Raw genomic sequence first — 12670 nt, 5'->3', positions numbered from 1 at the left:
ATGTGCTGCCAGTCTGCTGCAAGGTGAGGTGAAGTGGCCAAGTGTTCTGGTCTCGCCAGTAACCAGGACATGTGCAGTAACTATGATGTGACATGGAGCTGTGTTGGGCAGACAGTAGCAGCGTCTTTCCTCTTCAATAACCAACCTTCTTGTATGTATAAAATTTAGGGTTTGGCTATTTGTGAATAACACATGAGTATTGCTTGTCCATGGGATTAGGATTCTGGGTGCTGATGAGTACAGGCAACTTCTGACTGCAGCACTATGTCTGATGGTAACAGATCCGCTCGCTGGTGTGCGATTCATCAGCCCACAAACTACTGATCCTCTGTGGACAGAGCTCAGACCAGGAAGGAGACTTGGTCCTGCAGACGGGGACCTTCACTTACCAGAAGTTTGCTGAGATACTTTCAGACCCAGAGGTGAGTGTGACCCATAATCCAGCATGACCCCTCCTGTTCAGAGTGCATGGTAGAGCAACACAGCCTGCGCCCTCCTTCTGGTGACAGATTTGCAGACAGATGAGTTTGAAATCCAGAAAAAAATTGCACACCATAAATACTTCATGCTATTGTCTTGGGAATCCCGCTTTAACTCCCTGGCTTAAGTTTTCCAATGTGTAGGCATGGGTGATTCCTTGAAGTGTTCAGCTTGAAATAACCTTCCAGACTGGCTCTGCAGTGGGCTGGCACTCAAAAGTTCTTAAAACAGGTCTTAACATAACTGTGGGCAGCTTCCAAAAACACCCAACAGAGGCCATCATCACCCTGGTAAATGTGGGTATTTCTCTTCCTGTCATAGTGCAGCAAGTATGTTCACAGAAGGTTAAGAGTGTTCATCAGGGGTATGTAAACATGATGAGGGGATGAGTAAATACTGATTAAGTAATTACATGATGATTACATAACTACAGATGTCGCTGTTTAATTGCAGAATTCTTGCATCATTCGGATTGGAAAGGCACACAAGAGCTCTGTAGTCCAACCTCCTGCACAGAGCAGAGTCAGCACTGAATTTAGGCAAGCTTGCTCAGGGATTTGTCCAGTGAGGCCTGGAAAATCTTATAGGGCACCTCTGAACCACTTCTCCAGTGCTTATTATCTCAGCTAGCCATACTATAGCTTTCCTGAGAGACTTTACATTGTGTTTCTGTTGGTGCTCATTGCCAATACAGATATGCTGCTTCAGTTTTTGAGAAGCCCTACTTCCAAAAGTGTACCAGATGCTTAGAATGTCTTCATCTGATTGACAGGAATGGCTGAGTGATACTTCAACAATTGATATTATTACTGCTGTAATTAAATCAGCATGTATGCTCTCCTTCATTTTTTTAAAGCTGGTTGTTCTCATTTTTTTCTGGTATCTTGTTTATTTTGACAGGAACTAGTCAGTTAAGGGCTGTCTAAACAAGAGAATACAGTGTGCTAATCTCATTCCAGATACTTAGGAAGTTGAGGTGTAATGCTTCTTTGCTCGATATATACTCAGCATAGCTGTAAAGAGCCTTGGAAATTATATGGACCTTAGTTCTATTTATTAATCGTGTAGCATGTCCCCAACCCTGTATGTGTAGCAGAGGTGGAGTCATGACTTTCAAAGTAGGTTCCAGGAAAGAAAATTAATTAAAAAAGAAAGTGCTGTGGCACTAGAACTGCACAGAGTGCTCTGTGATGGTTCACTAGCCAGTGAGCGACAGTAAGTTCAGACAACAATGCTTAGCATTGAAAAAGTTGTCTCAGATTTAGAGTTTGCACATCAGAAACAAAAACCCCAACCTGCTGCTTTTGAGCCCAAGCCAGGGACTGATATCCCAAGTTAAACAGGAAGAAGTAAGGAAAGAGGACAAAGTAGTTCCTGCTTTTCTTTTCTTTCCTGAGGTCTTGGCACAGTACACTCCCAGCAGTCAGGAAGCACAACAGCCCATCGACATTAAGAATTTCAAAAGAGATCAAGACATCCCCCCATGCATTGATTTTCAATGGGCTTTTGGACCCCCAATGTTTCCTGTCAGCAAAGTGCTCATGGAGTCTTCAGTATTTATGCACTAACTGGATTTTTTTTTTTTAAGTGCTGTACAGCTCTCAGAGCTCTATTTGACCTTTATTTGTCTGTGCTTGTCTCATTAGGTCACCCAGATTCTCAGCAACACTGACTCAGATACCAAGGCCTCCCTTACTGTGTCGTGCCTGGGAGAAGGAGCCTGGAGCAACCTTGGGCATCCTCGATTTCAGGAAATTATTAATCTGAAACTGAATCCTGATCCAGTTCTGCCAGAGATGGATGGGGTGTCTGAGTTCGCAGAATACGTCTCTGAGACAGTTGACGTGCCGTCTCCATTTGATCTCCTGGAGCCGCCCACCTCAGGGGGCTTTCTGAAGCTTTCTAAGCCCTGCTGCTACATATTCCCTGGGGGAAGAGGTGATTCTGCTCTCTTTGCTGTCAATGGGTTTAACATCCTTGTGGATGGTGGCTCTGAGAGGAAATCCTGCTTCTGGAAGCTGGTAAGGCACCTGGATAGGATTGACTCAATCCTGCTCACCCACATTGGTGCAGACAACCTGCCCGGCATCAATGGGCTGTTGCAGAGGAAAGTTGCTGAGCAAGAGGAGGAACAATCCCAGGGCTCTACCAACTATAGTGACTGGATGAAGAACCTAATTTCTCCTGAGCTAGGGGTGGTTTTTTTTAATGTTCCTGAAAAGCTGAAGATGCCTGAAGCATCCATGAAAGTAAAGAGGAGCATTGAAGAAGCGTGTCTGACACTGCAGTATCTTAACAGACTGGGCATTAAATCAGAGCCTCTCTACAGGGTAGTGAGCAGCACCATCGAGCCCATCACACTCTTCCACAAAATGGGAGTGGGTAAGCTGGACATGTATATACTGAACCCTGTCAAGGACAGTAAAGAAATGCAGTTTCTAATGCAGAAATGGGCTGGTAATAGTAAAGCAAAGACTGGTATAATTCTTGCAAGTGGGAAAGAAGGTGAAATTTCTGTTCCCTATCTCACATCCATCACAGCCCTAGTGGTGTGGCTTCCAGCCAGCCCAACAGAGAAAATTGTAAGGGTTTTGTTTCCTGGAAATGCTCCTCAAAATAAGATACTGGAAGGTCTTGAGAAACTCAAGCACCTGGATTTTCTGAGGTACCCAGTGGCTACTCAGAAAGATATCACTTCTGGAATACCTCCACCTGTGCTGAAACAGACCAAAATTAAACAAAGAACTGACAGTAAAGAGAGTCTTAAGTCTTCCCCCAAGCCATCTGTGACAAAGCAAGTCAAGAAAGAAGAGGCAGTTGAGGAGGGGATTAAGGAAGTAAAATCAGAAGTTGTAAAGGATGCTAAAATTGAGAAAAAGATTAAAGAACACACAGAAAAAATTTCTGAGAAATCTGTTAAACCTGAAAAGATAAGTGATGCTCTCAAAGCTGAGAAAAGAAAATTGGCAAAAGACAAGGTTGGAAAAAAGCATCTCAAAGAGAAAGTGTCCAAATTAGAGGAGAAGAAAGACAAAGAAAAGAAAGAGATTAAGAAGGAGAAAAAGGACTTAAAAAAAGATGATGGAAAGAAAGAGGAAAAAAAGGATTCAAAGAAAGATGATAAAAAGAAAGAAAACAAACCAGAGCCCAAAAAAATTCCTAAACCAGACTTGAAACCATTTACCCCAGAAGTAAGAAAAACATTGTACAAAGCAAAACTTCCAGGCAGACTCAAAACTGAGAAGATTAAAATCAAACCTGAAAAGGAACCTGAAAAGGTACCTGCTGACCTCAAGACATCACCAATGGAGAAGGCAGCTGTACAGGCAGAGCCAGGAGAGATTTCTATAGCAGCACAGAGGTTAGTCCTGTCTTCACCAGAAGATCTTACAAAGGACTTTGAGGAACTGAAGCACGAGGAGAAAGGGGTCTTGCAGGTGACTCAGGAACTGCCTGATATGGAGGTTAGTGATAAGACTGTGAGAGCACCTGAAGCAGAGATAAAAGACTCTGCTGACATGGCTGGTCAGAGTTGCCTTGAAGCAGATCTGATTTTGAAAACAAGGACTCCGGATCAGGGAATAACAGCTATTGATATGGAAAAAGAATCACCAGCAGAGGAAAAGGCAGTCCATCATCTGGAAGTGAGGGGAGGTCGTGCTGAAAAAATAGAGGATGAAAAAAGAACAATAGATGAAAAACGTGATATGAGGTACTGGGAAGGAAAAGCTGAGCAGAGCAAGGACATTCAGCTGTTTCCTGACAAAGACCAGGTGCCATCACAGACAGACTTCTTGGCAAAGGGTGTTTGGCCACCACCAGTGTTCAAAGAGGAAGAAAAGGAGGAAGAGGAGAAAATCTCTTTGGACAGAAAACAGAGGGAAGCAGAAACAAAGACTTGTGAAAAGTATGTTGAGGGGACAGAGGCACAGGAAGAGGGTGAGAAGGAAAAGAAAGAAGATGTGATAGAAAAGGCAGAACTGGAAGAAAAGGAAGAACAGCACATGAAAGCAGAGAAGCTGGAAAAGAACAGAGACTTCTATGAGCTGAATCAGGATGAGAGGGAGCACAAACTGTCTACCACTACAGAAAAGGAAAAAGAATTAAGCGACATGGGTGAGAAAAACAAGTTACTTGTAAAGGACATAACAAAGGAAGAGTCATATCTGAGCAGCCTGCCAGTCCCACCAGGAGCAGCAGTAGAACATGTTTCCTATATTCAAGATGAAACTATCCCCGGCTACTCAGAAACAGAGCAGACCATTTCTGATGAAGAAATACATGACGAACAGGAAGAGAGGATCCCACACTTGAAGTATGATGTCAACACCTATGACATTTCTGTTCCTGACCACCCAGGCTCTTTTGAAGCAGTACATGGAATACAGGCTGCGCCTCCTGCTGACCTTTCAGCTAAGGGCTATGCTGGCCAGGAGTCTGAAATCCTGGCATATCCTACAAACATTGTGGCAGCACCTCTGGCTGAGGAGGAACACATATCCTCTGCCACCTCCATTACAGAATGTGACAAGCTTTCGTCCTTTGCAACTTCAGTAGCAGAAGATCAATCTGTTGCATCTATAACAGCACCACAAACAGAAGAGACTGGAAAAAGCTCTTTACTTCTGGACACAGGAAACAGCATGCCCTCCTCTCGGACTGAAGCAACCCAAGGTCTTGACTACGTTCCCTCTGCTGGCACAATCTCTCCCACATCATCCTTGGAGGAAGACAAGTGCTTTAAATCTCCACCCCCTGAAGATTTCCATGCGTTAGCAGAAGGAGAGAGAAAACTGGAAGCTCAAAAAAAGAATCTTCATGAAGAGGCAGAAGATGAAGAGGATGAAGAAGATGGTACTCCAAATATTGAGATTCCTGAGAAACTGAGAGGGCATTACGATGCCCCCATGTTTGCTCCTCAAGGATGCCCTGATAATGTGATAATCAGTGTTCCCACAGAAATGATGCCGTTATCCACTGAAGAAGCACCGTTTTCCCAGGCTGACTCTGCAGAGGCTGAAGAACGATGCATGAGTCCTGATGACAGCACAGTCAAAATGGCCTCTCCCACTCCATCTGGCCCCACCAGTGCTGGGCACACACCCTTCCACCAGTCTCCAGTGGAGGAAAAGCTGGAAACGGTAGATTCAGATCTATTTGAAAAACAAACAGATGCTACTGCCAAGAAACTGGAAGGCCAAACTTCCGTTGTGGTGAAGAGAGCCAAGGGTGAACCTCTCAGAGAAGACGAGGCATCTGCAGCTAAATCCAGACATGAAAAAGAAGTAACTGGACCTGTGCAGCACAAACTGGTCTTGGGCAGTGAATTTCCAGTGTCTCCTGGGGAGGAGGTGCAGGAAGAACCACTGAGGAAGGAGGAGCTGCCCTGGCTCTCCTACCACAAGCAGGACACGGTGGTGATCGGGGAGGAGGAGGAGGGTTCTGGAATGCCCCGTCCCAGCACAGAGCCAGAAAAAGAGCGAGGAACTAAAACCATGACAGAAAGTTTAATGGGATTTTCAAAACACTTGTCCTTTGAGCCATTTGCAACCACAGAAGCATCTCTAGGAAATGTGGATCTTTCACAGTTCGCAAGCCAAAGCAAATCTGAAAGTGACAAATCTTTGCAATTTTCACCAGATGACACCAAATCACTTTCTTTTACGGAAGAAAGTATTGGTAAAGAAAAACCCTCAGATATTTCTAAGGGAGTTACTGCTGAAGAAGGAAAAGCGCAGTATTTCACAGGAGACACCTCAGAAGTGAAATCTTCTCATGTTTCCATTAAAGACATTTCCCCAGAAGAGAACAAATCCATCTCTCTCACTGAGAGTCCCAGCAGGGAAATCTCTTCAGAACTTTTTGTTAAAGGAATTTCTCTGGAAGACATCAAATCCCTTAGTTTCACAGAAGAGATACCTACAAAAGAAAAAACTATGTCCAACTTCACTGAAAAATTCCCTGCAGAAGCTGTGAAATCTATGGGTTTCACAGACCAGAGCCCAGCTACATATGAAAAATCACTGGAAATTTCTGCCAGAGAACTGAAAGAAGCATCAAAATCTTCTCCTTGCCCAGAAAGTAGTTCAGTTAAAGACATGTCACCCAGAGATTCTTCAACTGAAGAAATGTCTCCAGATGACAGCAGTTTATTTTCTGCATCAGAAAAGGACCTGTTTAGGAGAAGAACTGCAGGCTCGGACTCTCAGGAAGTATCTCCAGATGCAAAGACCTTACAGTTTACAGAATCTAGCCCAACTGAGGATAAAAAATCCTCACACATTTCTACTGAAGATGTAAAATCTTTCGGGTTCAAGAAAGCTCGAGAAGAAAAATCTCCAGAAATGGAAGACTTTTACATGAAAGATTTAAGTTATGAGAAGAAAGTGTGGTTTCCTGAAGAGGTGCAAGAGATCCCTGTTCAGGGAGGGCGGCAGAGATATGACAAAGAGAGAGAGAGCACATTCTTGGATGAGGTACCAGAATTTGAAACAAAATCCCTTCCTAAAATGGGAAAGGAGGAGATCCTGCCTCCTACAGTGCCTGGCAGCCACACCTGGAGAGGAGCAGAAAGGGAAGCATGGGGCTCTGCATTTGGGTATCTTCAGGAAGGGAGAGAGAGTGGAAGAGGAGGGCAGTTACCCAGTGAGGAGGATAAGGAGGTCTACCATGCTGAAGACAAAGCCATGCTACTGCAAGAAGAAACAGAATGTTTAAAGATGGAGTCATGTGATCACAAAGAAGACACACAGAGGAGTGCCACATTTACGTCAGAAAAAAAGAAAGTGGATGTGATTCCTGCTGACATCACTGTGCTAGAAAGAACACAAGGGGAAGGTTCTCATCTGTCTCCTCAGTATGTCTCTGGTGAGGAAAACCAGGCCAAAGCTTTAACTGGAAACAAAGAAAGGCAAGAAATACTGTTGACATCTAAACAAGATTACTCCTATTTAGATGATGAGGAGAAAGCTGTCTTAGATATCTATGCAAAGTCACTAGACCAAGCAGTGACAGGATCTCCCCTGTCTGCAATGGGAAAGGAGATTGAGGCAGCACCAGGAGCAGAGAGGCCTTGCAAGTTAGATCAATGCAAGCCACCTTTGTGGGAGGAAGTCCCATCGAAGATGGCTGAGAAGAAATCGGACATCAGTGGTTTGTATCAGGAAATAGACTGCCAATACAAGTCAGATAGAAGGCAGAAGGATGACTGCAAATCCACTGAGGGTCTGTATGACTCTACAGGAAGGAAAGAGCAGACAGCAGCAGCATCTACTCTGTTGCAATCTACAAGACCAGCAGAATACATTGCAATGTCCCCAGAGGAGAGCGCTGTGGTGTCAGGGCAGCATGCACATTCTCCTTTTGACAAAGGACAAAGCCTTTGTGAAAAAAGCAGTGCTGCCATGGGCCATGCTGGGGCTGTAGGTGTTGCCATCCGAGAGTTGTATCCTCCAGAGACCTATTCCAGGAGCTCCGTTGAGCCTTATTCTTATGAGGAAGGAGTCTGCACATATAGAAGTGATGACAGTTCGACAAGACAAGAGCAAGAAGAAAGAGAACCAACTCCCTATCCTGATGAAAGAAGTTTCAAGTATGCTGACATCTATGAGAAGGTAATTGTATCTGGAGTGGGAGTCTCCCCTTTCACAGCCAAGAGTGCAGACAGCCCAGGTCACACTGACAAGGTGCCAGTAACAGCACTGAGCTCTCAAAAAGGTCAAAGTTTTCACGTCTCTGCAAAGGAAGAAGAGTCCTGCCTTTATACCTCTGCTGAGAAGGAGTTGTCATCTCCAGCATCCCCTAGAGATAAAGCAGATTCAGTCTTTGACTATACAGATACCCATGAAAGATACTTGCCCTTGTCTGAAACAGGGAAGCCTAGGATATCAGAAGGACAGGAAAAAATGAATGTGTCTTCTGTTTTGCCAGCAGAACTGGACTCTGCAGTGCACCCATCATCTGCAAGTACAGTATTTACCCTTCCCACAGGCACGACTGACACCTTTTATCAAGGGAAATCATCCGCCTATATTGATGCTGGTCGTCCAGATGAGAACATCATTTTGTCTAGCCAGGAGCAGGTACCTCTGTCCATGAAATCTGAAAGCCCAGATCCCAAAGATACATACTATGAGAAAGCAGGTCGTGGGGAAGAAAGCACGAGTGACTCAGAGTTAGAAAAAGGTGCTAAAGAGAAGTCTGAAAAGGAGTCTAAACTACACATCCCAGCTGGAGCTGCAGGCACTGTCTATGCACACACCTCAGCCATCGGCAAGTTCCCTGTCTCAGAAACCCTCCTGCAGAGCAAGCATCAGGATCCCCTTTCCCCCAGCTCCACTTCCTCTTCTCCCTCTAGTCCAGGCTGGAAAGAGGAATATGGAAGTAGGACAACTGCATCAGCTGCTGTCATGGAGACATATGTTGCTGGTTACACTGATATGGCAGACATGGGCAGAGCTTCAGAAATGTGCCGTGGAAGACAAGATTCTTCACAAAAGAGAGAGGTTGCTGACGAATCCACAAAGGAATCTCATTTCTGTGTAGCAGATTATCCAAGTGCAGCAGTGGTCTCTGAGTGCCCAGAGCAATCCACATACTTGAAATCTGCTTCCAAAAAACACACAGAGGAATATGAACAGGGCCCAACAGTAGAGGACAGAGGGATGGATAACTCTTCTGGATTTGAAAGCTCCCTGCTAGGAAAGAGTGAAACAGCCAGCATGTTCAGACTTGAGCAAACCTCAGCAAGCCGTTTAGGGGATATCTCTCTTTCTTTAAAGTCTCCATGTGCTTTGCTCTCAGACCAGAGGAAGAAAGATGAGTACTTGGAGGTTTCTGAGAAAATCAGCAGCCTTGACTCATCTTTTCCTAAATTCTCACCACCGAGTCCATATGAAGAAGACAAGTTGTTCTCCAAAGGTGTGGAGAGAGAGTCTGTGCCCCAGAAACAGCTGAAAGATGACTCTTCCAGCCTGTCAGAGGAACCTTCATCTGAAGCCACCACTCCTGTGATACCAACTACAGCAGAAAGTTTCTACTCCCATATGCTTTCCACATACACAGGTGCAGGAGTGGAACCGGTTACCAGGAGTCCTTGGGATGTGTCTCCACAGATTCCAGATAATGCTGTGAAAACACATATAGCTGAAACCAAAGATGTTGTGTTTGCTGAAGAACATGGTTCTCCATTCCTCTGTGGTATTGGTGACAGCACCTTGCCATGCAGAAAGGAGTGCCAGGTCTCAGAGCCCACGCCATCCTCTGAGAAGGAAGAGCAGCAGCCCTGTGGCAGCAGTCCAGAGCAGAAGGCACCATTTGCAGAACAGCTGTTGACACTGACATCTCTCCCTGATGTGTTGACATCATTTCCTCATCATCAGCATGAAGATGAAGCCACAGCCAATGGTCCAACAGAGGTGAGCACCAGTCTGCAAGCTTTCCAAAGCACGTACCATGCAGCAGAGGCAAACGATGAAAGAACATATCCCGATTCTGACAGCAGTTTTTCTCCATGCACAGGCAAAGAGGATACAGAGAGGCAAAGCCGCCCCTCCTCTCTGATGTCCCCTGAACACAGTTTCCAGCCCTTTATTCCAGATATGCAGAGAGGTGGAAAAACAGAGGACCGTGGAGATGCTTCCCATGACATGGAGCCACATTTAGGAGGCAGTTTTGATTGTGGACAGAAATTTTCCTCATGTGAATACAAGCAGAGAAAGGGAGAGCTCTCTCCCTCATTCATCAACCCGAGCCCCCATGAGCTCTCTGAAGACAGTGACCTTTCACAGGAGGACGGTCACCCTTCAGTACAGGGGAGACAACCCCACACTGGGAGCAGCCCCATGCAAAGCGCCACAGTGGAGGAAACCCCTCCAACATCAGTGAGTGATTCTGGAACCTCCCAGTCAGACTCGGATGTCCCGCCTGAGACTGAAGAATGCCCATCCATCACAGCAGATGCCAACATGGACTCGGATGAAGATGCCGATTTCCTCCCAGTGGACAAAGCTGTGGGGAATGCTCATCATGCCAGTTCTAGGTCCAGCCATGATCCTCAGCCTGTTCCAATGGTAGATCCCCATCCCCACCCTCCTCACCCCGATGTCTGCATGGTAGACCCTGATATGTTGGTAAATGAGCAAAGCATGAGCAGAACTGATAAAATTTCCAAGAAGGACATAAAAGAAAAGAACAAAGGTGTAAGGAAGCCTTTGAGCAAACCCAAATCTTCCTCACCTGCGCGGAAATCGGATGTGAAAGGGAAACGATCACCCACTCCTGTGAAACAGCCATCAGACAAATCTCCAAAATCTGTCACTGCCAAAAAAGAAAGAGACGGAGGAGAAAAGCCCAAACCACGTAGTGTGCTGATGCCAGAGGATGAGTTATCCCGAAGTAGTCACAGCAACCCTGGCAAGAACCTTGTTAATGGCATCAAAACAAACCCTGGTAAGAAATTCTTCCTGAAGCATGCACTGTCTCTATAGGTCCAACATAGAGAAAAGCACTGGGTTAAACATAGCAGAATAGAGTACAGGACTTCCCAGTCAGACATAAAGAAGTTACAAGCAGTGATAAGGTTGAGAGGTACAAAAGTTTGATAGGAAAGAGCAAGAGAGTCCTAGGAGTAGCAGCGATTCACAGGGATGGCAGAAAGCCAGGATGAACCTTTTAGAAAGACTACTGTAATACCCTAGACTAGCATAGAAAGGCTACCAGAACAGAGGTTATTTTAGAAAATGTAGGTTATTAAACAACAAAGATTAGGATGAAATATTGATTGGGATAACAAATCTGCAAAAGTTGATAACGGAGATTTTTGATTCCCTTCCCCAGGAAAAGCTTCTGAACCTAAAGCCTTCCAGTCCCTCCCCAAAGAACAGCAGAACTCCCTTTCCCTCCCAAGACCTGTGACAGCACTGGCCCAGAAATGCACCGAGGTCACCTCTAAGCAGCAGAGCTTGGATAAGTCTTAACTTCATTGCTGCAGGGAAAGAAACCTTTCTGGAATTCAAGTCCTTCAGTGTTAATCTGAGTGTTTGTCCTTTCCAGAAGGGTTTTGATAGTATCTTGTTTTCTCTTTTTCCAAAGCTTCCAATAGTCCTAAGAGCAGTTTCTCTGTGCCTATGGGTCCACCCGTCTATGTGGACTTGGCCTACATCCCCAACCACTGCAGCGGAAAGAACACAGACCCAGAGTTCTTCAAGCGGGTTCGAGCATCGTATTATGTTGTGAGTGGGAATGATGCAGCCAATGGAGAACCAAGCCGTGCAGTGCTGGATGCACTTCTCGAAGGGAAGTCTCAATGGGGAGACAACCTGCAGGTAGGTCATGGAAATGTGAAGGGCTGTGGGATGCTCTTGATGTCACAAGTGCTTGGAAGGTGCGTATCACAAACAAACCTGAAGGAAGCAAATGGTACTGGGCATGTCCTGCTCTGCAGTTTTAGCAGAGTAATTGTACCCAGGATGAGGAGGACACCTGCAAAATGGTGTGAGTGGAAGCAGATATGTCCTCCCTTCCACATTCTTCTGAGGGGAGAAAGCATTTAAAGATCATACACTCCTCCATGCCTGCTGCAGGATGAGCCTACCCTCAGGGAAAATCAAGCACCATCACAGTCGGAATTTTCGTCAGTGTGCCACACCCAGTGGCATCTGTTGCTAGCCAGGCTGCTGAAGATTTTTCTGATAGCAGCTTACTAATAGTGCTTTTAAGGCAGAATGTCCTTAAACACAGTTCTTGCTTAGCCAGGCTTGCAGGACACCCCAAGGGGGCACTCCTGAAGACATGTACAAGAAGGTGTGCATGTTCTTTCAGATGAAGCAACCTCATATTTCAAGGTCCCTGAGTTGCACATTGGGTCATCGTGTCTGTTAACAGTGACTGCCGGCACTGTTCCTTTTCACACTGAAGGATCTTTCTGAGGTTGTTTCTGGAGCTCCCAAGCACAGTGCTCTCCCCTGCACTGCAGCCATTCTCATAATTATGGTGTCAGTGCTGCCACTTTGCAGCCAGTTCAGAGCCCCATTGTGCTGGTACTGTATAAAATAAAGCTCTGCCTCAGAACCTGACATCTGAAAGACATTAAATAGAACAAGCAGTACCAAGGGTACAGTGTTCCAAAATTAACAGGAAATTTTAGTCTCAGCTCCTATGGGCATTGTTTGTCACTGTGGTTGTTCTCAAT

General features: G+C 45.4%; 1 protein-coding gene across 5 annotated transcripts in view; it reads left to right on the top strand.

Annotated features, from left to right (window-relative positions):
- MAP1A (microtubule associated protein 1A) overlaps nucleotides 1-12670 on the top strand; it is a 56708-nt gene that overhangs the window by 40574 nt on the left and 3464 nt on the right. For 4 of the 5 annotated variants that reach the window (XM_027688205.1, XM_027688206.1, XM_027688209.1 and 1 more), the window contains 3 exons: nucleotides 282-422; nucleotides 2127-10929; nucleotides 11572-11804. In XM_027688205.1, coding sequence (XP_027544006.1) covers nucleotides 282-422; nucleotides 2127-10929; nucleotides 11572-11804 — 9177 coding nt within the window. The other variant, XM_027688208.1, reaches the window with a different exon arrangement.

Source organism: Neopelma chrysocephalum, unplaced genomic scaffold (assembly GCF_003984885.1).
Source record: "Neopelma chrysocephalum unplaced genomic scaffold, ASM398488v2 Primary Assembly neopelma1_75, whole genome shotgun sequence".
NCBI classification, from domain to species: domain Eukaryota; kingdom Metazoa; phylum Chordata; class Aves; order Passeriformes; family Pipridae; genus Neopelma; species Neopelma chrysocephalum.
This window is presented reverse-complemented; position numbering and strand designations above follow the sequence as displayed.